The 23,233-nt window shown below is 34.9% G+C and overlaps 1 protein-coding gene across 2 annotated transcripts; it reads left to right on the top strand.

Annotated features, from left to right (window-relative positions):
- The first annotated feature begins 551 nt into the window (after positions 1–551).
- LOC114311716 (protein ARABIDILLO 1) lies at positions 552–23,233 on the top strand. Of its 2 annotated transcripts, none has more exons than XM_028257877.2 (12): positions 552–2,974; positions 3,242–3,400; positions 3,474–3,554; positions 3,850–3,981; positions 5,148–5,275; positions 5,903–5,990; positions 13,936–14,030; positions 17,237–17,300; positions 19,005–19,180; positions 20,469–20,690; positions 21,615–21,699; positions 22,642–23,233. In XM_028257877.2, the coding sequence occupies exons 1-12, from the start codon at positions 1,619–1,621 to the stop codon at positions 22,870–22,872; spliced, it is 2,817 nt and encodes a 938-aa protein (XP_028113678.2). In that variant the 5' UTR covers positions 552–1,618; the 3' UTR covers positions 22,873–23,233. The 2 variants fall into 2 exon arrangements, with proteins under 2 accessions (XP_028113678.2, XP_028113677.2); XM_028257876.2 differs by having other exon boundaries at positions 553–2,974; positions 20,469–20,705.

Here is a 23,233-nt window from a genome sequence, read left to right as displayed (position 1 = left end):
GCTCAGACCGGGCCTGAATTACAATTTGGATATCAAAAATCTGTCCAAGCTCTTCCAAATTACAAGATTTTGTTTCCCGAGCCCTAAAAAAACTCAGGCTGGACACGGGTTGCTCGGGTTGAGCCGGCCCGAGTTACACCCCTAACTGTTAGTATGATCATTAATGCGCGCTTCATTCTATTATTATTAAGGGTATTTTAATAATTATATCACTCATAGGATTTATTGCAATATAAAAAAATAATTTAAATTAAGTGAAATATAAATAAATGAAAAGATATTTATAAATAAATGCCCCGTCCAAGAATTAGAGTTTAATCAATGCAAAAATTCTAATATACACTTCTATAGAAGAGATGTACTAAATGCACTCTTAATTATGTCATTTTCTTCTTTAATTATAATCAATTTATTTTTTTAATTATGACATTATTTTAATTATAACTCATAATTTTTTTAGTTATATTCCATATTATATTTAGTTATCAAATACATGTTTTTTAATTGTAACTCAAAAAATTGAAATTATGTCATTTGGGTACATGTTTGAAGGTTAATATTGCCAACACATTCAAGTTGGGTTGATTTAAGCTTGTTCATGAGTTGGTGTGGATGTGAGCACCTTCATGGGTTGGGTTTTCACTACATTGATTCTCTAAGCCACTCATGGTTCATACCCAAATCTCCAATTCTCTGCCCAATTTATCCCCTTAACCCCTTCTCACCCTCCTTTGTAATTGTTAGAAAATACAATTCTTACAGGTGGAACCAATTTAGGGGGGTGAGAAAGAGGTGTAAGAGGGAGGTGTAGACAAGTGCTTTGAGGGTTTGTCTTTGCTTTCTCACCTCTTTGATATCTACCTGAATTCGCTCCTACCCTTTCTCAGCTTTGCCTCTTCAATATCTCCATCGCTATCTACCATTAAACCTCAATTCAAGCTCTTTTAATGCATTCTTTTTAAAAAGGAAATAAAAATTTATTGCAAGGTCTCTCTATATATAAGTTTTCAGGGTATACCCACAAACCATCGAGGCTCAAGCTCAGGTTTGGAAGAATCATTTTACTTTCTTTACTGTAACGCATTTGTAAATTGGTGGTTTCCTCATCGCTGGTTGGGTTGGATTTTTGTATATGTTATCAGTCTCTTTCATTGTATGTGCTATATATGTAGACTGCTTTCTTGTTTAAAGAATTCATTAGTGGGTTGAGAACTAGGGTTTTTGAGGTTAAAGGGCATTTGTTTCTGGGATTCTTGATTTGAGTTTTTGAGATTGAGGGAAATGGTTCTTGTGTTTGTGTCCATTCCATCACTTGCTTAAAAATTTCAATCTTTCAGGTTGTATGTATGTATTTTTTTTTTTTTCCTGGGGTCTGTCTTACTCACTTTCATCACTGTTTTGAGAATTTGTGTCTTTGTGATTGAGAGGTATAAGATTCTAGGGTTGTGTCATCCATTGTTGGTTTGTTGACTTGGGTTTTTGTAGTGAAAGGGTATTGCTTCTGGGTTTCTGTCTGCTCCTTTACCAGGTTCAGAATTTGGGTGTTTGGGTTTTTGTGTGTTTGATAACTGTTTTAGGGTTAAGGTTTAGTTTGTGGGTTTGTGGAACTAATCAAGATATGAGTCAGAGGGTACGCAGGAAGGTGGCACGGAAGGGGAAGGATAAGTTCGTTTTGCCGAGTTCCCTGGAAAGTGAGGATTTGGGTTTAAGTTTGGATCAGAAAGTGGTAGCGAATGTGGATTGGACTAAATTACCTGATGATACAGTGGTTCAGCTGTTTTCATGTCTGAATTATCGTGACCGTGCAAGATTGTCATCAACCTGCCAGACGTGGAGGGCTTTAGGTATCTCCCCATTTTTGTGGCAATCGTTGGATCTTCGTGCTCACAAATGTGATGCTACCACAGCAGCTTCACTTGCCTCTCGTTGCAAGAATCTTCAGAAGCTCCGGTTTCGTGGAGCAGAATCTGCTGACGCAATAATACATCTTCAAGCTAGGGCTTTGCGTGAAATCAGCGGCGATTACTGCAGACAAATTACGGATTCTACCCTCTCTGTGATTGCAGCTCGACATGAGGCACTCGAGAGCCTCCAACTTGGGCCAGATTTTTGTGAAAGGATCAGCAGTGATGCAATCAAAACAATTGCTATTTGCTGTCCTAAACTTAGAAAGCTAAGGCTTTCGGGTATCCGGGATGTTGATGGGGATGCCATCAATGCTTTGGCTAAGCATTGTCAGAATTTGACAGACATTGGGTTCATAGACTGTCTTAATGTTGATGAGATATCATTAGGAAATGTTGTATCACTTCAATTCCTCTCGGTTGCAGGAACAACAAATATGAAGTGGCATTTGGTTTCACAGCATTGGATTAAACTGCCTAACTTAATAGGATTAGATGTTTCAAGAACTGATATCATTCCAGCTGCTGCTTTGATAATGTTATCATCTTCGCAAAGCTTGAAGGTCTTGTGTGCATTGCTGTGCCCCGCTCTCGAGGAAGATTCCCGCTTTACCACCATTACTTCTAAAGGGAAATTGTTACTTGCTGTTTTTACAGACATTTTCAAAGGGTTAGCTTATCTATTCGCCGATGTTACAAACAATGAGAGGATTGTATTTTCTGATTGGAGAAATTTAAAGAACAAGGATAAGAGCTTGGATGAAATCATGACTTGGCTTGAATGGATCCTTTCGCATTCACTTCTACGTATCGCTGAGAGCAATGTACTGGGTTTGGATAATTTCTGGCTTAGCCAAGGTGCAGCAATGTTGCTCGGTTTGATGCAGAGTTCACAAGAGGATGTGCAAGAAAGGGCAGCCACAGGACTTGCAACTTTTGTTGTCATTGATGATGAAAACGCTAGCATTGACCGTGAAAGGGCTGAAGCAGTTATGCGGGATGGTGGAATACGTCTCCTTCTAAACCTTGCAAGATCTTGGCGGGAGGGGCTCCAGTCAGAAGCAGCAAAGGTAAGATTTATCTGAAAGTATTGTGACGGTGATCATGATTCATTGTGAAATCTCCTTATTGAAGTAATATCTTTCCAATAACAATCAATTTAGTTAGTTTATTTTTATCTTCTTTTTTTTTTTTTGGGATAAATAATTAGTTTATTTATATCTTGATGAGATTCTATTGATAGTGTATCTTACGCTCACAATTTTTTTCATTCTTAAGCTTAATTTTCACATACAATCGCACAAAGTGGGTTTATTTTCAATCTTTGGGATGTGTAGGCCATAGCAAACTTGTCTGTGAATACCAGTGTTGCAAAAGCTGTTGCAGAGGAAGGAGGAATCAATGTTCTTGTAAATTTGGCAAGGTCTATGAATAGGTTGGTGGCTGAAGAAGCTGCCGGAGGACTATGGAATCTCTCTGTCGGGGAAGAGCATAAGGTTTGTTTTTCAAATATTTGATCATAATATGATCTAACTTTTAGACTCTAATAAACCCAAATTTCCTTTGTAGGGGGCCATTACTAAGGCTGGTGGTGTAAAAGCTTTGGTTGATCTTATTAAGACATGGTGTTTTGTTGGCGATGGAGTGCTGGTATGTGTTTTCTTATGGTGCTCATGGCACATGCACCCTCTTGAACATGATTTTAAATAATGGTATCATGATATGAGTCAGTATCAATGATACGGTCATATATCTGTTGATATTAGACAGTATCGACTGATATATCAGTGAATAACTGTATTGGAAGTCTAAAATCCCATTACGTGACGGCTGATATTTAAAACCCTATTCCTGAATGTGCAAACCTTCATATAATCCTTGTTCATATATGAACTGAGTATATTTTGTGTGATAATTCGGGTTCGTTTCTATTATCTGTTTTCAGGAACGGGCAGCTGGTGCGCTGGCAAATTTGGCAGCTGATGACATGTGTAGCGTGGAGGTTGCATTGATAGGTGGTGTACATGCGCTGGTGATGCTAGCACGGACCTGCAAGTTTGAAGGAGTGCAAGAACAGGTGCACTAGTGTTTAATATTGTCAAACAAATCTTTGATTTGCGTATCTATTAGTTCTATGTTTCCAATAAATGAAGTTAACAGGAAAAGAAAAAAGAAAGTAGATTCAGATTTAACTAAAAACTCTAGGGAGCAACAGAAGCATGCATAATATATAATTAGGCAACTTTGATGATTAGGTGTTATGGACCATCGTCAGACTTTACTGTCTCATTTTGGGCAGGTCACTGTTGTACGATTTCTTGAGAATACTGTGGAGATTATGATAGTCGTCAGTATTTGATGCTTCAAAATCATCTGATTGTGATCTTATTTTTGCCTCGGACTCTTCTCATTGAGACTCATATTGTGGGAATTTTTCGATACATAAAGCTATCTATTTGTTTAGTTGGTAATTTAGGTTTACATGCAAGTTGCTTCCCTATCAAAATCCCTCACATATGGTTTGCCTGTACATTGCAAAAAAGTATGATTGAATTCACTTAGAGATCATTGAATGCATCATTTTTACAAGATCAGTGTGTGGATCCTGCTACTTTTGCTTCTCTCTTGTTTCATTTTAAAGCTCATGATGGGGATCAGAAAGGCATTGGAAGACAATAAATTGAAGAATATAGAATTTTTATTATAATTAGGAATTAAGTTTTCTTATCCTGCTACTTTTGCTTTTCCCTTTTTTCATTTTAAAGATCATGATGGGGATCAGAAAGGAATTGGAAGACAATAAATTGAAGAAAATAGAAATTTCATTATAATTAGGAATTATGTTTTCTTATTTGGATTATTTCTAGTTTTATTTAATTATTTGTACTTTTTTTCCTATTTCCTTATTGGTAGAGTAGCTATATATAACAGATGGTGTGTGGAGATATTTATGTTTGGGTGTATGAATTTTGATTGATATTTCGAAACCCTAGTTGCATCTTTCTCTCTCCGGTTCTACACCAGCTCATCCGTTTCTTTTTGCTACCTTGCTTATGCTTCTTTCATATTATTAGTTACTGAATTCAAGTAGCATGAAAATAACATCTTAGCGTTTTCTATTTTGTAAATTTCGAACTCAAATCCATGTTTGTACTGTAATTTAATTCATTCCATATACAAAATCTCCCATGTGTAGCATATATTTTTATCCACTGATTTCTTATGATTTTGATTATTTTCCAGTCTGCCCGTGCCTTAGCTAATTTGGCTGCCCATGGGGATAGCAGTAGTAACCATTGTACTGTTGGACAAGTGCCAGGTGCTCTTGATGGACTTGTGCGGCTTATACGCTCGCCCCATGAAGGTGTCAGGTAGTTTATTTGTGATCTGGAATCAGACGCCTTGTTTTAGCTGCTAATGTTCTCTTGGATGCCATTTCCTTGTGGTTTTTATTTAGCTACCTGCACTTCATAATGACTGATTAAAGAAGACGGCCATTAGTGATTGGAGTACTTATTATGATACTGTGCGTGTTTATTTCCATTTATTATTTAGCTTAAAATTTGAAAACACTTGCTTTAATAGTTGTACTTAAAAAGGTTAGGGTCTTTGCTTCCACATATTTCAGTTTTATCTTAAAAAAGCTTAAAATAAGGCAAATATTGATGGACACCTTGTATTGATGGACCAAACCTTGTGTAAGGCAAATATTGGAGCTGATGTTAGATCCACATGATAGCAGCTAAAACTTCTTGTGTAGAAAATCCATCCAAAGTTCACCATTTTTTTTTTGGGTGTCACCATTTTTTGTGTTGAATTGAATCGCATCAATACAAGTCAAACACCCCATCTTTCTAGTCGGTTTAATGGGCAGTTGTGTATCCTGGTATCATTCTTTATATGTACAAACTTCATTGATTTTTCTGTTGCAAGTTAGATAGTAATTATCATAGATGGGTCTTATATTACTAACAATGTGGCGTCTTCGCCTCAAACAGGCAAGAAGCTGCTGGAGCATTGTGGAATTTGTCGTTTGATGATAGAAATCCAGATGCAATTGCAGCAGTTGGTGGTGTTGAAGCCTTGGTATGTTTTTCTCCTCCTTGTGCCCAAACCTTTTTTATTCACTGCATTTGAAGGTACAGGTGAAACTTCCTAGAACTGGAAGTGTTTCGTAGCATGTTGTTTTGAATGGTTTGATAGAGGTTTTGGCGATCATTTACCATGTGCTAAGTAACTTGCCTTATGCCACCCTTTCCAGGTAAACAACCCTGACATTCTGTATTGTCTTTTGTATGACTTTAATTGACCAAAAACAAAAAAACAAAACAAAACAAAAAAACATAGAGATAAAAGGACAAAAGAACAGGAAATTTGACGTTAATGTTGCTGACCAATAAATTTAGGAATCTCTCACCCTTCAACGCTTATGTGTTTTATCTTTGTGCGTGTCCTCCTCAATAAATGTGGCTTTCGTTTGGGGCACCCCGTTTCTTGAAGATACGCAGCTATTTTGTCTGGGTTCTAGAAATGTATATTGATGCATGGATGATGCAGTTATTATGACTTCACATGCATTCTGGAAAGCATGTATGTACATTGCTTGATCTGGATCACTGCCCTGGTAATAAATTGTTGCCATTTACACATGCATGTTGTTAGCTAACTGGAACTGTTGCTACTGGCAGGTTGCATTGTGGGGCCACATGAACTGAAATTCATATAATGAATGGAATCTCTTCTAGTTATTGTGACGTTATGGATAATTAATTGACTACAGTGTGTGTCGTAAATATAGATCAATGTAAAAGGATCTTCTCAAATAGGAAATTTTTAAAGGCAAACTTTATCTATCGCTTCTACATTGTCGTCAAATCGGGATACAAATTGTGTATCATTTTTTTTTTTCTTTCTGAATCACGTATTCTAAGATACTTTAACACCTTTAAAAATAGGTAGAAAAATAAATGTAGTTATAAAACAAAATATATTGTGAGAATAAAATACTAAACAATGTATAATTCTTTAAACTGCAAAAGCAAAATTCTTTAAATTAAATAAATATATCAAAAAATTCGAGGAATAAAATAAAAAGTACCATTCTCATCTCAAAAATATTTTTTTTAATAAGTTAATGATTTTTTTTGACAATGTTAAGTTACATAAATAATTTGAATAAATTTTTTTTTTCCCCAAAAGTGCTAAAGAAATTTGAGTATTTTTGTAACATACGTATCGCATATCGTATATCGTATCACGTATTGTATATGTATTGTATGATACATTTAATTTAAGATATGTATTGATAATAATATTGATTTGCCTCTGAAAAGAATCAAATCGTAAGTTACATATTGTAAATTATAAGATAGTGACAACACTAGCATTGCTGGAAAGAATAGTTTTTATTGTTGCTGGTATATATTCCCAACAAAAATTCATTTTTATTTATTATTTATTTTTTTAATACTAGTGTAAGTGTCATTAATCAAAGAGGCACCAAGGAGTTGCCACCCCTAAACGAAAAAGGGATACAACTCACAAGAAGGCTATAAACAAGGGTTAGTCTAGTTGGCTACCATGACTCTCCTAAGGTCCAAGGGGGAGGTCATAGGTTCAACTCTCCTTGGGGGGAGTTGAATTAGAAAGCAAGCACTTCGTGCTTTACAAGGGTGGGGAGATTAACTCCTATAGGTGCTAATCTAACTACTAACAATTGACTTTTATTGATCAAAAAAAAAAAAAAAGAAGCAAAATCAACCAACTACACATCCAATATAACCAAACCAAACCAAGCCTTAAGTCCCATCAAATAGAGTCAACTACATAAATTCTTCTTCTCCACGCGGCCGTATCAAAGGCCATTTCGTTAGTCAAATTAAGTAGATCCATATCTCTATTTACAACGTTAGCTAACGTTAATTTAGGCCTATCCCGTCCCCTAACACTCTCATTTGCCGTTACAGCATCGCATCTCTTTACTATTGCCTCTGTTGGTCTCCGTTGAATATGACTAAACCATCTCAATCGATTCTTTCTCAACTTATCTTCTATTGGTGCGACTCCTACCCATTCCCAAATACACTCATTCCTAATTTTGTCTTGTCTAGTCTTGCCACACATCCACTTTAGCATCGTCATCTCAGCCACACTCATCTATCTACATGTTGTTTCTTGGTTGCCCAACACTCCGTTCCATACAACATCGCTGGTCTAATGGCCGTTCTATAGAGCTTATCTTTTAGTCTAGTGAGTATTCGTTTATCGCACAGTACCCCAGACGCACTTCTCCATTTACACCATCCCGCCTTAATCCTATGGGCCACATCCGCATCAATCTCCCCTACTGATGTGATAATTGATCCTAAATAATGAAAATGTTCACTCTTAGGCAGTTCTTGGTTCTAAATCTTCACTTCTCTGCTTTCATTGTTATTGTTACTGTTACTAAATTTACACTCCATGTACTCTATCTTAGTTCTGCTTATCCGGAATACTTTAGATTCAAGAGCTTTTCTCTAAATCTCCTACTTTATGTTAACTCCTTCTCTAGTCTCATCCACTAGCACAATATTGTCGGCAAAAAGCATACACTATGGAACGTCATCTTGAACATTTCTCGTCAACTCATCCATAACTAAAGTAAAAAGATAAGGACTTAAGGTAGATCCTTGGTGTAACCTTACAATGATGGAAAATTCATTTGTCTCTTCAGCAGGCGATCTAATAGTGGTCACCATTCCTTCATACATGTCCCTAATCACATCAATGTAACCTTTTGTCACCCCTTTCTTCTGTAACACCCACCATATTATATCCCAGGACATTCTATCATATGATTTCTCAAGGTCGATAAACACCATATGAATGTCTCTTTTATTTTTTCTATACTTTTCTATTACTCTCCTCAAAAGATAAATCGCCTCCATTGTTGACCGGCCAGGCATAAATCCAAATTGATTCTTTGACACCTCTGTTATATCTCGCAATCGGCGTTCCATCACCCTCTCCCACACATTCATTATATGACACATTAACTTGATTCCTCTATAGTTGTTGCAATTCTAGACATCTCCTTTATTCTTATAGATTGACACTACTCTTCCTCCACTCGTTTGGCATGTTCCTAGTCAATAAAATTTTGCTAAACAACTTAGTCAATCAAGCAACCCCTTTTTTACCCAAACACTTCCAAGTTTCAATAGGGATATCATCGAGTCCTAAAGCCTTATTTGATTTCATCTTCTTAAATGCAATCTCCACTTCAAAGTTCCTAATCCTGCAATAGAACCTATAGTTTTGGTTTATTGTATTACTGGCTATTTCTTTTCCTATTGCCGTACTTCCATGTTTCTCTTTTAATAGTTTCTCAAAATAGTTCTTCCATCTTTCTTTAATCTCTTCATCCTTCACCAATACCTTAGAATCCTCACTCTTGATACACTTAACTTGATTAAAATTTCTTGTTTTCCTCTCTCGTATCTTAGCAAGATTGTATACCCTTTTCTCTTCCTCCTTACTATCTAGTCTAGTCTAGTGTATAGGTCATCATAAGCTTTCAACTTAGCCTCTCTCACTACTTTTTTGACCTCCTTATTAGCCAATCTATAGCTCTTAAGGTTTTCCTCAGTTTTATCTTTTTGCCACTTTTTAAAGCATTCTTTTTTTACCTTAACTACCGCTTGAACCTCTTCCCTCCACCACCAAGTTTTCCAAGAGCTGGGTCTCGTCCCTTTCGACTCTCCAAGAACTTCCCTTGAGATTCTCCTCATACAATTGGCCATCGAGTTCCACATAGTGTTAGCATCATCTTCCAAGTTCCAAGTACTTTCATTATCCATTTTATTCTTAAATATTTCTAGTTTATCTTCTTTTAGGTCCCACCATCTCGTCCTACAATGTCTATCATCTCTAAAACATAAATTTAGTACCAAAATCCTATGTTGAGAGGCCAGGCTCTCTCTAGGAATCACCTTACAATCATTGCATTTTAGGCGGTTCACTTTTCTCATTAAGAAGTAATCTATTCGGCTCTTAACTGATCCACTCTTAAAGGTTATCAAATGCGCCTCCTTCTTCTTATACATAGTATTGGTCACCACTAGATCAGAAGCCAATGCAAAATCTAAGATATTTTTTACAGTCTCATTTTTGTCACCAAAACCGTATCCATCATGTACCCTTTCATAGTCTAGTTTATCTATGCCTACATGGCCATTAAAACTCCACCTATAATCAGGTTCTCTCCTACGGGTATCTCCTGTAAGAGTTCATCCATTTGCTCTCAAAAATCCCTCTTAGTCTGATTATCTAATCCTACTTGAGGGGCGTATGCATTAATAACGTTCACTATATTCCCTCCAATAACTAGTTTAACTAACATAATTCTATCCCCTTTTCTAATGACCGCCGCTACATTCTCCACATTCATATCCCATTCCTGCGTCTATCATTACCACTATAATAAATACAGTTTAAAACCGGTATCCTCAATTTCTCTAGTTGTCTCACTCATCCACTTAGTTTCCTGTACGCAAGCTATACTAACTCTCCTCCTAATCGTAATATCTACCAATTCCATCGTCTTACCAGTTAAGGTTCCTATATTCCAAGTGGCTACCCTAAACTTGTAATCTTGGACTAGTTTCTTAACCCGCGCTCGTTTAGAAAAACGCAAGAACCTTTACCCATTTCTCACCGCACCCAGGCGTCGATATGGCACCCTTTGCTCACTTTTCGAAACACTTGGAGGCAGGCGTAATGCGTCACTTGAGGGGAACGACCTAGTATTTAAATGATTCAAAGTAGGATTCATTGTCATAAGGGATCCGAGCGGCTTTTTTACGTGTTGGCTGTCGGTTACCTAACACACAACCTTCCTCCTTAACTCGGGCTTGGGACCGGCGGAGTTGTTAAAAATAAAACCATATGTATTTTTTATATTTCTAATATTTGCAAAAATGCCATATATTTTAGAAGTTTTTTAAAATAGGCACAATATAATATTCTTGTACCCCAATATTTTTAAAAAGCTATATTTATGCCTCGATGTACCCATAAAAGTGTTCGTCCGGTACCCATATCGTACGGAACCTGTACCCATGCCATACCCGAAGTATTTCGCATACTGGATATGTATTTCATATACCCGGTATGGGTGTAGCTATACCAGTATTTGTACTCCTACCGAGTTAGTACCCCATACTTGTACAGAAATATTTTAAAAGTGCCGATGCTTCATAGCCCATCATCCATGGACTAAAAAAGGAAAATAAAATGTGAAGCAATCCTAAACTGTCACACCTTGAAAATTTACACAATAAAGATTCACCAACTTCTATTGTTTAATGTAAACGGAAACCAAATCTCAATATTGATGTCATTCTCAAATCCCCAACATATGTATTCATTAACTATCAAAAGATTTACAAAAGATATTTCACATGCGAGTATACATTCAACATCCTTAGTATATGAATCTATAGCATGTGGCATAATAATTCAAGTACAAATAAATGCCCTCAAGTTACACAAAAATGGCTTTCCGAACCCATACATGTAAAGCTCTTGGCTTGTCAAAAATAATTACAACAAAAGAAAAGAGCCTTGTGCTCTCAAAACATATTCCACGCCTTTAACTCGGCGGGATTACCACATTCTTTCTTACACAAAATCCCATAGGGGTGAGCATAAAGCCCAGTAGGAAAATCTTCACAAAGTATATACATTTTATACAATCTCATGGGATGAGTGCATATGCCATGTCATGTTCAAAAACCTATATCTTTATCCTTTGAAACCTTTGTGCACAATGCAATCTCAAGAATTTAACAATTCAAGAATTTCAATGTAGTTCAAAAGGGGGCAGTAAATACGACTCAGGTAATCCCTAGGTTGGTGTCTACAAGTAGGCATAACAAGTACTATCAATCCCTACTTTATCGGTAGCTAACCGGAAGGTACATGGTACCTCCTCCGCGTGTGTTTTCGGTCTTTCACCATGGACACTCAGGCCAATTTAACCAATACCAACTACACTCTCTATCCGGACTTATCAACGTATTTACCGCAAAAACAAATCAATAAGATATTGTTTCACAAAACAATTTCCTTTCTTAAAGCAATACTTTTTCCAATGCAATATTCAAAATCAATTGCATCAATGATAAAATGGAATGGCGATGCAAATGTCTAATGCAATAATAAGGTTCCATTTGAAAATCTCAACAATAACAATTCGAAAGATGATGATAATTAAATTAAGTGCCAATGCAATATATTTCTATATCAATGCCTTGAAATTTCTTAATTTCTCAATCCATCCCCACAATCTTCCATTGTGATCAAATTCCACATCTCTTATCAATATAACATCATAGTATATTTTTCCAAGAGAGAAAATACAATATCAACATTCAAGTATTCTCCACATGTTGAACATCATTTTTAGCATTTGGTCTTTTCACAATAACAACAACAAACTATTGCTCAAGCTTTCCAATTCTACAATTTCTCATTATCCTCATGAAATCTCTTCGTTTAATACAACTATAGAATTTCCTCCATCATTTTCTCACATGGCAAATTATCAAGTATCAATTTCACAATATCACAACTTTTTCCCAAAATTCCAAAATTCTAGGTTTTCACCAAAACAAGGTTTTTATTCCATTTTTGAAAAGATTTTTTCAAAACAACACCCACACCCCAGAACATACTCATATTATGAAAAAAATTTGGGAAAAAATAGATGAAATCCACCTCTAACATCCCCCAAAATCATAACTCAAAACACGATGAAATACTCAAAATATGTATAAACTTGCAAAAATATATATATAACTAAAAAATTATCCCTATCTCAAGCTTGGAAGATGAAGATGATGAAAATCGTAGAAATCAAAGTCGACAAAAACACGATCTAATTGGTTATGAATGTAGCCCTCGTCGCTCTCTTCGATTCGGTGTAGAAAGCCCCATCAAACTCTTGAAGATTTGAGCTAAATCTTAGAGAAAAGTTAGATTTGGATGTGTTTTTAGAGAGAAGGAAAAGAATAGATGAATAGAGAGAGAGAGAGAGAGAAGAAAATCTGTGCAAAAAACACTTTTGGCATCAGTTTTGAGGAAAACAATACGAATTTTGAGACAGACGCACCGAAATCCGCACGAGCGATTTCAGTTCCGCACGAGCAAAATCCCCAATCCACACGAGCGGAAATTTTTTCCTTAAGGGCGGATTGCACTAGAGAGCTGCCCAGAAAAATCACCCAAAATTTGCTCGAGCGGGACTCAAAATCAACTCGAGCAGTTTTCTGCCCAAAAAACCTTGAAAAGTTTGAAAAAACCCTGTGAGGATCTGCTTGGGAGGTTTTCATTCCGCACGAGCGGTTTTGCCCAGAACTCAGAAAGTGATTTTGCAAACCAAGGCAAGTTCCAATGCCCAAAAACTCAAAGTTTACAACCCGAAAAAGTTACAAGAGGTTAAGTAGGAGTAGAAAGGGAATCTCAACGACCCAATACGGTAAACCGAACACCAAAAGAAAAGCATACTATCCTACTACACAATACTATTCAAGCCCCAAAACCCAGGACATCACATAAACCATCTATATTGCTTAAATTTGGAAGGGAGTAAATATTGACTTCTGAGTTTTTTTTCTTCTGAGTTTTCTATATGTATATAGATGCATTCTTCTGAGTTTTCTATGTGTATATAGATGCATAAATGCAGTTTGTTTACATCTTTGTGCAGCCTCTACACACATTCTAAAGCAAGCATATTATTCTAGTTCAATGATGGTTTCACGAGGATTATGTCAGTTTCCTGTCATTGATGGAGAACACAATATTTGCTTTTTTGCACCAATTTAGGCATTAATTTTGGTTGATATTTCTTAAGTTTGTGCATGCATCCCTGATTAGGGTGAGGTTCTGTGCAAGTGCCTGTTGAGAAATAATGTAGGTTTAAAAGGTTATGTTGCATGCAAGTTGTACGATATGTTGAAGCTTCATTCTCATGTTGATTATATAGGTTGCTCTTGCACAGTCTTGTTCAAATGCCTCTCCAGGTCTTCAGGAGAGGGCTGCTGGTGCTCTCTGGGGATTGTCAGTCTCAGAAGCGAATAGGTAGGTTTAAAAGGTTATTACTGTAATTATTTATTGTTATTATCGTTACTACTACTGCTACTATTACTTTATTTTTGTAGTAATATATAGTGTTATAGTTTCATCTAGTGTAATGCATTACTTGATCCTGTGTAGCTGTATTTTCTGTATAACCAATTTGTTTATACAGCCAACTTCTTACATAAATGCATTTGTTTTTCTTCTTCTGTTTATTTTATTTTATTTTTATCAATTTACATAAATGCATTTCTAAGTAGGGGCATATTTCCAATGTTGAGTTTATAAGTGGTTTTAATCATTTATAAATTATGGTGATGTTTGAAAGCATCAACTTGACGTGCCCTCCATCTGTCATACCTCACTCAGACAGCAAGACTGTCTAGTCATTAGTTCTTGATGTGTCAAATTTTATCCAAGAGGCTCTATAGCTGCTTGGGAGATTTGGAAAATTGAAGTCATACTACACTCATGGTTTACAAAAGAGACGCTTTTGCAGCATGTTTTCTGGCACAACCAACCTACGTCTTGTGTCTATGCTACTGCATAATTATTTAAATTTATTCTTTGTTATGCAAGAGGTATAGGAAATTGAAAGAGGTGGATGAAAAAGGTACCCATGTGGAAGGGTAAGCAAGGCATCCTTCCTTTCCTTGCCTTGCACTTAATTTCCTAATGATGAGGGAAACTCTCTCCGTCACTTTCTTCTCCCTTTGCCTTCTCCCGCTTTCTCTTCTTCTCTGTTTGATTGGGGGATATAAAGATTGGGATTGGATATTATATCCGGTGGGGTCCATATATCCCATGTTTGCAATTTTTTTTTGAAGGGGATACAATATCCGGTGGGATTGTATATCCCCCAAAAGTGGAGGATATACAATACCACACCCCCCCCCCCATTATATCATATCCCCTTGGTGGGGATATGATGTAAAAAGTCCAATTTACCCTTTTTTCTATCTAACATAATATAATTTAATATATTTTTTTGAATTTAATATAATATAATTATTGAATTTAATTTAATATTATTGAATTTAATATAATATAAATATTATTGAATTTAATATAATATAATATTAAATTATTTAATTTAATTTAATTTAATATAATATAATTTAATACAAATTTTGAATTTAATATAATATAATATTATTGAATTTAATTTAATATAAAATTTTGAATTTAATATAATATAATATTATTTAATTTAATATAATATAATTATTGAATTTAATTTAATATAAATATTATTGAATTTAATTTACTTTAATATAATATTATTTAATTTAATACAAATTTTGAATATAATATAATATAATATAATATTATTTAATTTAAGTTAAGTTAATATAATATTATTGAATTTAATTTAATATAATATAATTTAATATAAAATTTTGAATTTAATATAATATAATTATTGAATTTAATTTAATATAAATATTATTGAATTTAATTTAATATAATATAATATTATTTAATTTAATATAATATAATTATTGAATTTAATTTAATATAAATATTATTGAATTTAATTTAATTTAATATAATATTATTTAATTTAATACAAATTTTGAATTTAATATAATATAATATAATATTATTTAATTTAATTTAATTTAATATAATATTATTGAATTTAATTTAATATAAATTTTGAATTTAATATAATATAATATTATTTAATTTAATTTAATATAATATAATATTATGAGGGCAATCTTGGAAATTACTTGTTATATCCCACAATATATTTTGTAAAACAAACATGCATAACATATATCCAATCTTATATATCAAGTCAACAAACATGACTTGGGGGATATACTATCCAATACTTATATCCTATTCATTATATATCCTGACTAAATCCCACATCATATTATATCCTCCATTTTATATCCAACGAAACAAACGGGGCCTAAATCTATTTTCTTTTCATGTGTCTACTCTCTCTCTCTCTCTCTCTCTCTCTTGGTTACATCTTTATTTCTTCCTTGTCTATCCTCTTTCATGTCTATTCAGATTCTGTTTCTCTTTTCTTCTATTTTAATCTCTTTCCATATCTATCTCATAATTTTTTAAAATAAATATATATACAGAAGATTGTATGAATTGCTGGAGAAAGACTAAAGATTGCACCTGCATTCCTGAGCTAGATTGGTTTCAGGGTCTGTCTAGTACAGTAGAAGACGGGAGAGATGACCATCTATTTCTACCATCTTATCTTTCCATCTGATGTGTCAGTCTAGTTGTCACAAGCACGTTCAAGTTGCTGGGCACGTGGAGAAACTGGGTTTAGTTGTAAAGATTTGAATTCTGGTCAATGAAATGGAAATAAACTAGAAGATTATGTGAAGGGGAAGGGAAGGGAATGACAATAATAATCACAGTTGGAAGAAAATTAAGAAACATGATTTGTTATTGTCAAACAGAAATTCGGGGCATGGATTTAAACAATTCCAAACATGAGGCTTACAGTTTGGTGTTAATTGACAGCCATTTTTTTTGAAGTGTTGATGTTCTCATGGTCGACCAGAGTAAGATGCTCTTAATGCAAAGTAGGCATATTTTTGTAATAGATAGGGATGCTGATGGTGGAACCCTCTACTGACTAGAAACCAATTATTGGATCTGGAATCCTAGGGTGAAACCCGTGGGCCCGAAGATCTTTTGATCTCGCGTGTGTCATTGGTAGATTATTTTTATTAGGTATTAAGGTGATATATCACATAAATATTAGTAAGAGATGCTGATTTTGTTTCCAAATAACATTAGGCTAGTTTCCTAATTAGAATAGGGTTTTGGTCCTAATATTAGGGTTTTAGCATTTTAATAATTAGTTTTGATTAAAAAGATATTGATTTTGCAAAAGGCTGTGACTGCTGTATGTTTCTCTCCCTCTTCTCGTATTCCGCTTCCCATCAGATGCAGTTAAGTGAAACTTCAAAAGGTCAGACAATTCAAGCTTGTTAACTTCGATCTGATTAAAGGAAATTCATCATCATCATCAAAAGATTCCTGAATTTGAGAAACCCAAAATAAGAAAATAAGAAATATTTTCTTTCCATCTTCCTGTTTTTGGTTGTTGTCATGTCATACTTTATCATGCTATATAATCATATGCATCTAATTCAGTAAAGATAAATATCTGCTTTTAGTTTTGTTTTCAGAAGTTTTTTTTGTCTGTGTGGTTTCTGTATTAGCATTGCTATTGGACGAGAAGGAGGAGTTCCACCTCTGATTGCGCTTGCACGCTCTGATGCTGAAGTAAGTATTGGATTTACTTAATATTGTATTGAATAAAATTTTCTTTTATTGGTTACTTCTAGAATTATTTGAACCTGTCTCTTTTATTCATGAAAAGTCAATGTATATGGAAATTTTGAAGCCATTCCAGTTAGGCATTTGTGTCTGTCTGATAGATTAAAATCACAAACTGACATGGTTGGTTGCTTGGTAATTCTAGTTTACCCTTAGATACCTCAAAATGGGGATATGTTGTACATTAAATTGGCATATCAGTATTTAATCTTTGGTTCTCTTCATGTCTGCATCTTATGGAAAGCAGTCTATGCCTTATCACTCATGAATTTCGGTTTAAATAATGACTATAAGGTGTTCTGTTATCTGATAGTTGAAGATGGGTCTGCTCCTATTGTTGAGAAGAAAGGGTTGTGTAGTTAGACAAGATGAATGGGAAGCGGCAAATAAAGACTGGAAATGAGGCTTTAATTTGACCCTTCTGAGATTATGTGATAGTAGTTAACAAGTTGTACAAAAATCCTTAAAAGAAATTCTAAAAACTCCATGCTTATTGCTCAAACTTAAATTTAGGTTGTTATTCATTAGCCATAAGCATGGTTCTGGTATTAATTTATTCAATGTGGTTAAATGTATGTTTTGCTAAATGTACAATGTAGTAGAACAATTGTATTCAGACACTTTCATCTATTAGTGCAAAGTCAATAAAATGCATAGCTGTGATGTCGAAGGAAACCTAGTATAGTTTTATTGTGGACAAGGTGCAAAATCTTGTATAGTTCTGTTGTAAGAAATCTCTGAGCTCCTGAATTCCAGTTTCATTCTTATGTTAGTGAAATTTCTATAAAGCCCTCTATTTTATTGCATGGCTTTGTGATGGTTTCAAGAGTCACAGAGGAAGGCTTCTATTTTCATAGCAGGAATTTCTTTTAGTATAAAGGATTTGTTTTGTATTGTATCCAACTGCGTGAAAGTTTTTGTTGGACTTGACCTCTTGTTAGTCATGAAAACTTTACGGTGTGGCTGATTCATTAAAATTTCTTATGTGCCTTGATCATTTTATCGGGACTCGGAATTTTTTTACGTGGCTTTATTTTTTATCTGACTTTTATCCACTGTTTGTTTTCTTTAGTCAAGAGGTCATCATGTTAGCTGATTTTGAAGTGGGATGAAAAACTATATTGCTTGGTGAAAAACTGCGGGGATTGATATACTTCCTCGGTAGCTGTCAGTTTGTGTTGATTCTTATCATTATCATCATGACCCAAAAGTGTGGGAATGCTATATAGATGGTTCATCCTTTAATTGCTAATAAAATTTTGGTAATCATAACTTGAGATGAGAGAAGTGACATTTGTCTTGGTAAATGAACCAAAACATTTGTTAAGAAAGTACAGAAAGGGGTGCAGAGACATTTTGTAAACTGGAAAGATGATAAGTCTTTCGGGTTGATCACTGAAACAGTAGATTTGGAATTGTAGCACAGTGATCATTGCACACAATTTATGCTTGTGTGATGATTGGTAATTCTTCTTTGTATAATCTTGTGTGCAGACACTTAATCTGAATAAATTACATACAAATTCTTGTTGTGTCACCTAATAAGTAGTTATTTCTGTAGCTCTCTCTCAAAAAAAAAAAAAAAAGTAGTTATTTCTGTCTTCATGCTTTGTGCATGAATTGAACTTTCATATACTTATTTTCTATCAGGATGTCCACGAGACTGCTGCTGGAGCTCTTTGGAATCTTGCTTTCAACCCTGGTAATGCTCTCCGAATAGTGGATGAAGGGGGAGTGGCAGCTCTTGTTCGTCTTTGTTGTAAGTCAGTATCTAAAATGGCGCGTTTCATGTCTGCATTGGCATTGACATACATGTTTGACGGAAGGTAATAGATCATATCTTGGTTCGGTATCTTACCAAATAATATATATATGATACTCCTTTCCTCTTTCAACAATTCTGATTCCATTGAATGCTTTTCCTTGTTGACATTATTAATGTTTCTTGTTTTTATGTAGAAATCATCTTCATTCTTCCCTAGATTTCCAAACAAATCCTGTGTTCTTGTAACTTGGGTTGGGAGACTGATTTGTTTTATTCAATTATTACTTGATGTACTTTCCCCATCAACTGCCAGTTCTAGATCTGAAACGTTTCTCCATTTTACCTACTATATTTGCTAGATTTAACCATGTAGGTTTCTTCTAGTTAATCAGAATGCTTGGCTGTTAGTAATAGAACATGTTGTATACTGTCTTTTGCTGAAACTGGCAAAATTTTCCTGAATAACTATGAGAAGCATACTTTATCTTATTCTGTTGACTTAACAAAGTTAAACTTTATTGTCCATTCAAAAATCTGAGCTTAATGATACGCCTTATTGTCAGATTGCTGCTTGGAATGTCGGGGCTAAATCAATTTCCAGCTGCATTAAATGTGGCAAACAAAACTCCTTGTATATATGTACATAATATTGATAAGTACAGCAAAGTATTTTAAAAAGCATCAAAAGGGGATACTGAAAATAAAACTCCTTACATTCCAACGATGAATAGTATGTTTCTGGAATCTGGTGTCAAAACCTTGGTGTCTAATGAAGGTTCATCAGTACTGCTTGAACTGTGGGCCACTGGGCCATATATGGTAAAGCCCAGCCTCTGGACCACTCATATTCTGAGTTTTATCCTCTACTCCTGCTGGCCTTTTATCTTTTGCAGCTGAAAACTTCTTCCCGAGGGCCTGAACTTATGACCTAGTTGGGCCCATTAGTGGACTCATAATTATTTTTTTTGCCCTGCAGCTGTTCTAGAATTAGAAGGCCCAAACCAACCTGGCCACCTATATTTTTTGTTTCTGTGACCCAAATCCACAAGCTCCCTTGTCCCCCTATTTTCGAAAACCCTCCATTCAACTTCCTTTGAAGGACCTCTGATGACAGAAGACCTCTGGCTCCGTGGTCTTCTGCAAATTTTCAGTCTCATCCTCACCCAAGAAAACCCTATTCCAAGTTGCTGCTGTTTCTTTTGTGTTTGTCATACTTTTGGAGACGGTTGTTTCTTCTGAGTTTGAATACATGTTGGGTAGAAGTCTGCTATTTTATTTATTTTATTTTATTTTATTTTATTTATTGTGACAGGATGGCATGTTCTAATATTTATGCATTTTGTATACAGAATGGATGAATTTGTACAGATAGGGACTTCATCAGAAAGCACATCTAAAAGTGTTAGCTTAGATGAGGCTAGGAGGTGTGCTTTGAGGCACATTAAAGCTTTTGTCCTTTCATTTTATGATCCACAAACATTTGCTGCTGCCACTGCATCATCAAGCCCTGCAGCGTTGACACAAGTAGCAGAATCAGCTCGTATTCCAGAGGCAGGTCATCTGAGATGCAGGTGTCTCTCTCTCTGGTATCATAGATTCTACCAAATCAGCTATATCATGTACAGCTAATTCAATATTACCACTTGTGTTATACTATAACCTTAGGTCCTGAGTGATATGTGCTCCTATTGATGTTAGTTTTGTATGCCCATTGTCTAGAAAGATTGTTTGATATGTATTGGAAATTATTCCAATTTTAAGGTCTTTGAGTCTTCCTCTGGCGAAGAGTAACTTAAATTGGTTTAACCTGAAGGTTTGGGGGAAAATGTGACAACCATTTGAACTTGAGTGAGAAATGAACAAACGCTTAATGTTAAACTAAAAGGTTAAGTTATGATTTCAACAAGGAAACTAAAGCTATGATAACATTAAAAAAACTATAGACCCCTTCAAATGATTTCATATTTTGCTCCAGTTGTAACAGGAAACACTAAAAATGACATGAAATGCAATAGTAAAAAAAAATATGAATTTATTTAATTTAAATGAGCATATAATCTTTGACATGGTAGAATGGCAAAAAAGATTCATTTTGTTGACCCCACTTGATTGGGACATACGGCATAGTTTGGTTTGGTTTTGTTTGCGAAGGTTGGACCAAAAATAAGTAATATTTTTATTATTAAGTTCCTATTACCTTGTTTTCTCTCATGTTCTAGTTCTATTTAGGTCTCCACTACTGAGGTCTCCACTACTGCATCATATTTAGTCACGATAATACTTTTTTATGAAATTCCACTCTAAAAATGCGTTGTTTTGCTTTTAGAATTTAATTGGAATTTCTAGTTTGTTTCAGGATGTCATAATTACAGCTGAAGAAGGCGGCATATTTGCTTTAATTAAATTTGCCATATTTGTCTGTAAGCTTGCATATTTCCTCTCTAGTTCTTGAATTTTCTAACTTCAACTTTTGTTATCATTTTTATTTTTCTCAGTCAAGCTGAGATTGGAAGGTTTGTTGCCATGCTAAGAAATCCGTCTTCCATACTCAAGGAATGTGCTGTATTTGCACTTCTCCAGGTAGATCATCTCTCTCTCTCTCTCTAATGTAGAAATGAACCTGGCCTAAGAATTATAGATACTTCTAAGAAGGTGCGTGTCCATGTCCAAGACCCGCACTCAATGGACACTTCTCAACATCTATCAAACACACATTCAAATGTGTATCGTATTATTATTTATTTTCTTAGAGGACACTTGAGGACACCCATGTTCATCGCCTAAGAAGCATGAACATGGATGCGGACACGTGACACGATATGGATACGCCAACACGTTAATTTTCAAAAAATGCAGGACACGACAAGTGGGGAACACGCATGAAATATATGATTTTATATATTTATATATATGAATATATCATTCAAAGATAATAAAAAATGTAATATGACACTAATTTCTATAAATTTATATAGTTTTTGTTTTATTATTGTGTTTGAAGTTGTTTTGTTCAAACTTATATTTAGTTTCACATGTGTTTAATCGATAGACACGTGTGTTTAAGCAATAGACACATGTATCCTCCGAGTGTCTAAAAAGTGTTCGGATCTTTAAAAAAATTTAAAAAATAGGACACGTTTTGAAGAGTGTCGAACACGTGTCTTTAGAGTGTTCAAAGAGTGTTGGTGTCCGACACAGACACGACACGTATATGTCACCTTCTTAGAAGTGTCCATACTTCTTAGTTCATCGCATATTAGAAGTTTGAACTGACTAAGAGAAAAGTGTTAAAAAAAAATTAATATAGTGTTATACCTATTAGTCCCTCCTTTAAAATCATATATTTTGTGCAGGTCGCCACATCGTGTCCTGATATTTTTTTTTTTAAAATTAAATTGTCAGCACGTCCATGCTTCTTAGACCTTGGCTAATTTTTTCCTCTTCTTTTTGACATGGTGATGAAATTGGATTAACTTTACTAATCACAATGTATCCCTCTACAAATGTGTTTTTGAATTGTAGTTCACAATTCCGGGTGGCCGGCACACATCACACCATGTGACGCTTTTGCAGAACTCTGGAGCGCCACGGATCCTGCGTGTTGCATCTGCAGCAGCAGCAGCACCAATTGAAGCCAAAATTTTTGCAAGAATTGTACTTCGAAACCTAGAACACAACCCTAAAGAACTTCAATCTAAACAGCAGCTCGGAAGTCAGAAAATAACCTCAACCAGACTCCTCAACAGTGGGTGACATTTCAAACCTCAATTAGCTTCCATCAGCTGGACAGCAGTTTAACCATGCCTAAGGCGCTGTACATAGTTTCTGTGTCATTTTTGTTTTTCTTGTTTTTCGCTTCTGTTTTTAATCGTAAACAATAATAAAGGTACTTCGGTGGTCAATGGTTTGAAGACATTGTCACAATGAATAGTTGTTTGGTGTAACTTATATGAGCTGTTCATGTAGCCATAAGTTAATAGCTGTTTTCTGAGACTTTATGGCTTTGACTGAATTTTTAGTATCCTTTACTTGGAGAAATTTTGTTATTATCCTGAGATATACTTGTTTTTCTGTGCTTGTTGCTGAATTATGAATCTATGCTTCATTCAGGTCA

This window comes from Camellia sinensis, chromosome 2 (assembly GCF_055761805.1).
Source record: "Camellia sinensis isolate YWXY chromosome 2, ASM5576180v1, whole genome shotgun sequence".
Classification (NCBI taxonomy): Eukaryota; Viridiplantae; Streptophyta; class Magnoliopsida; order Ericales; family Theaceae; genus Camellia; species Camellia sinensis.
Note: the sequence above shows the minus strand (reverse complement) of the source record. Positions and strands in the feature narration are given on the sequence as shown.